The 3,655-nt window shown below is 46.4% G+C and overlaps 1 protein-coding gene across 1 annotated transcript; it reads left to right on the top strand.

Moving 5' to 3' along the window:
* Nucleotides 1-702: 702 nt before the first annotated feature.
* Nucleotides 703-2,033, top strand: SF3B5 (splicing factor 3b subunit 5). The gene has a single exon (XM_074333681.1). It carries the CDS (start codon nucleotides 1,415-1,417, stop codon nucleotides 1,673-1,675), a length of 261 nt encoding a protein of 86 aa, XP_074189782.1. The 5' UTR covers nucleotides 703-1,414; the 3' UTR covers nucleotides 1,676-2,033.
* The last annotated feature ends 1,622 nt before the right edge of the window (nucleotides 2,034-3,655 follow it).

Below are 3,655 nucleotides of genomic sequence, written 5' to 3'. Positions count from 1 at the left end.
TGTATATATTTAAGGTGTGTGACATGATTTGATATGCATATACATAATGAAATGATTGCCAGGCAAGGTGATGAACATGTCCATCTCCTGCCACAGGACTTTTTTTTTTTTTTTTTGCGTCTGTGTGGTGAGAGCATCTGAAATCTACTTAGAAATTTTCCAGTATTCAGTACACTATTAACTACAGTCTGCAACTTTGTATCAGACTAAAACTATTTTAAAATTATCTTTCTCCCAGTAAAGAGGTCTATTTGACTGTCACACAGTTGTTTATCCATTCATCAAATGTTTCTTGAGAATACCATCTCCGCCAGGCTATGAGGCTATCATAAAAGAATATAAAAGACACCATCAAAAAAGTAAACTTTCTCAAGTAGTTTGTGGTCGCGTGAGAAAATTCTTAAACCAAAAATTATAGAAAGGAATAACAAAGAGACGACGTACAAGATGCAAAGAGGAGAATTTACATCTGTCTGGATTAGCCAAAGCCGATTTCAAGGAGATGCTTTCGAGCTGACTTAAAGGGAGAAGTGTTTGCCAAGGGTACAAAGGCATTCCAAGCAGAGGGAACAGCTTGTACAAAGAACTGGAGAGGCGAGCAGCACGGAACGCTGAGAAGTACAAGCTGGAGCGGGTGGGGTGGGGTGATGAGCTGGAGGGAGGGTAGCAAACTAAGCTTGAGGGGAAGGAGGGGCTTGATGTGGAAGCCGGAACGTGCTGGAACTGGTACTGTGCACTGATCCCCGTGCAGGAAACGGCGGCCCTCAAAGCGGTGAAGTAACGTCCACTCCTCACCGCTTGTAAGTGACCTCGTTGGTACCAGAAGTCGCGTCTCCACACACTTCAGGGTGATCTACCCCTAGTTGTGAAGTGTCTACCGCCACGTAAGCTCCGAAATCAGAATTATTCAGAGTTCTTTTTGCCAGTTGCCTATAGCCCTGTCCTAGTTGAATTTCCCATTTCTTGTCCGCCCCAACTGCGCGAGGACACTAAGCACCTGCCACACGCCCTACTCCATCAGGCCGCCTAAGGCCTCTTAGACCGCGAGGAGGAATTCCACAAGCTTGTCGGCTCGAGGCCTCGGAGACCACAAGTCCCAGCATGCAAAGCTTCCTGTTAGAAAAAGGGCCACTGACTGAACCATCATGCAACGGTCTCCGAAGGGAACGGGGTTCTCTATAGGGGCGGAAGACTCGTAGCGTCGCCTTGGCAACTCCAATCCCGCGACAGCATACACTTCCTCTTCCGCCTTTGAGAGCCTGAACCGCGGGTCCACGTAGCTTCGACGTGGTGACGACATTCGCCAGCGACTGCACCGGTCCGGAGGTTCAGCGGGGCGGCCCCTCACCGGTGTGATTCTCCTGCAGCTCCTCGTGTGTGTCCTCTGATCCGAGAACAACCGGAAAGCGGCGAAATGACGGACCGCTACACCATCCACAGCCAGCTGGAGCATCTGCAGTCCAAGTACATCGGCACGGGCCACGCCGACACCACCAAGTGGGAGTGGCTAGTGAACCAGCACCGCGACTCCTACTGCTCCTACATGGGCCACTTCGACCTTCTCAACTACTTCGCCATCGCGGAGAATGAGAGCAAAGCACGAGTCCGCTTCAACTTGATGGAGAAGATGCTGCAGCCTTGCGGACCGCCAGCCGACAAGCCCGAGGAGAACTGAGACCCCCGCCTTGTCACCACGGTGCGGGAGCACTTCCCTCCCTGCGTTCTACCCGGTTGCCGTCTTTCCCGCGTGCTCCTGCCCCACGTGGACCGATTCTCCCTGATTCCTGCCTCTCGAGCTTCCTTTGTGCAGAAGTGCTTCCCCGGGGCATCTCGCCTGACCTGCCTTCGTGTTGACGCTTCGGAACACGGCACTGGGAGACCGTCGAGATCCCTGAGAACTGTGACCGTGGAGAACCTACAGCCAGCCAGGCCTAGGGGAGTTGGCGCTGGCGTGAGACGGAATTTGGAGGCTCGTTTTTGCCTAGTTGATTGTCGTTGCTGCGTTTACCATAAAGTTTAGAAAGTTTTCAGTCTCTTGGTGTGGGCTACTTGTTTTCAGGTGGAGTGGTCTGTGGATTCCGGGGCTTGTGGTTTCGTGTGAGTCTGAGCAGGAAGTTGGGTTAGGGGGTGGAGGCGCGGGGGCCAGCGTTCATTGCCTTACACTTAAATCCGCCCTACATAACCTCAAAATATTCCCCCACCCTGACTTCTCCGAAGAGCCTTTTTCAGGTTCATAACGCCGTCAGTATTGAGGTTTATGATCATGGTATCCCACCTCTTTTTCTCCCATTCAGAAAATCTGTCATTGCCCTTTCTATCTAAATTGCATTCTGCCTTTTTCTTGGGACTCTGTGGACATGTCATGAAAAATGGCAAGCTGTCAAATGAGCTTTTTCATTCGTTCAACATTTAACAAGTCTATGTTGAGCCCCACGTGGTGGGCATTTTTCCGAGCTTTGGGGGGGCTTATACTAGTGGAGGGAGGGGATGCCACACGAACTAGACATAAATGTTAGAAGGTGCTGTAAAGGATGGGAGAAGCTGTAGGGTTGTAATTTTAAATAGGATGCTCATGTTAGACTGTTGAGATGGTAACCTTTGAGCAAACAGGAAGGAAGTGAGGGGGAAAGCCAGGCAGAAAACGGGGGAAATGGCTTTCCAGGCAAAGAGAACTGCCAATGCTGTGGTTCTAATGCTGGTATTGTGCCTGGCTTATTGGAGGAAGAGCAAGGAGGCAAGTAAGGGAGGAGGGAGTGAGCAAGGGTAGAGGGACAGGTAGTGGAAAAGGAAGAGAGTCTGGCAGGCCAGTGTAAGGACTTGGGCTTTTACCTTAGGGATATGGGGAGCTGTTGGAAGACTATTAAGTGATATGATCTGACATGTTTTGAATCAGTGCTTCTCAAACATTTTGGCCTTGGGATTCCATTACATTCTTACACATTCTTGAAGACCCCACAGACCCTCTGTTTATGAGGTTTCTAGCTGTAAATATTCATCAAATTAGAAATAAAGACAATTTAAAAATATTTAGTAATTCATTTAAAAATAAACATACATGTTAGCAAAAACACTTTTTATTAAAAAAACTGCTTTTTAAAAATAATTTTGCAGATGTCTTCAATGTTTAGCTTAGTAGAATACAGCTGCAGTCTTACCTGCTTCTGCATTCAAACTTGGGATATTAAGTTCCGGTTGAAGTATGAAGAAAATCTATGTATAAATATGTAGTGAGGGAGAAGTATTTTATTAGCCTTTTCAAATAACTGGGATATTCTTTGATACCCCACAAAACCCAACAAGTGTTATTTCTTAAAAGTTAGTTACAACATGGAAGCTGATCAATGAACTTTTCATTTTCTATTACATTAAAATTCATTCAGTTGTCTTGAACTTTGAAGGGATTTTTTTTACCCATACATGGTTTTGTGACGCATCCGTTGTTTGGAAAGTATGGGCTCACTGAGTTATACAGGACTTCCAAATATTGATACATTTCATTATACGTATCAAAAAGTCACACTTATTGATACCACCTTTATTGAAAGTCACATTTATTGATAACTCATTAGGAAAGTCTTAATGGGATGCTGAAAAACTCACAGTGATAGTGTAAGTTTTTCACAATTTTAAGTTTTTGCTTGATACCCTAAATTTG

The sequence above is a fragment of the Rhinolophus sinicus genome, linkage group LG05 (genome assembly GCF_036562045.2).
Source record: "Rhinolophus sinicus isolate RSC01 linkage group LG05, ASM3656204v1, whole genome shotgun sequence".
Classification (NCBI taxonomy): domain Eukaryota; kingdom Metazoa; phylum Chordata; class Mammalia; order Chiroptera; family Rhinolophidae; genus Rhinolophus; species Rhinolophus sinicus.
This window is presented reverse-complemented; position numbering and strand designations above follow the sequence as displayed.

Coding starts and splice junctions, on each gene's coding strand:
- SF3B5 (XM_074333681.1), top strand. CDS start 1,415: ATGACGGACCGCTACACCATCCACAGCCAGCTGGAGCATCTGCAGTCC.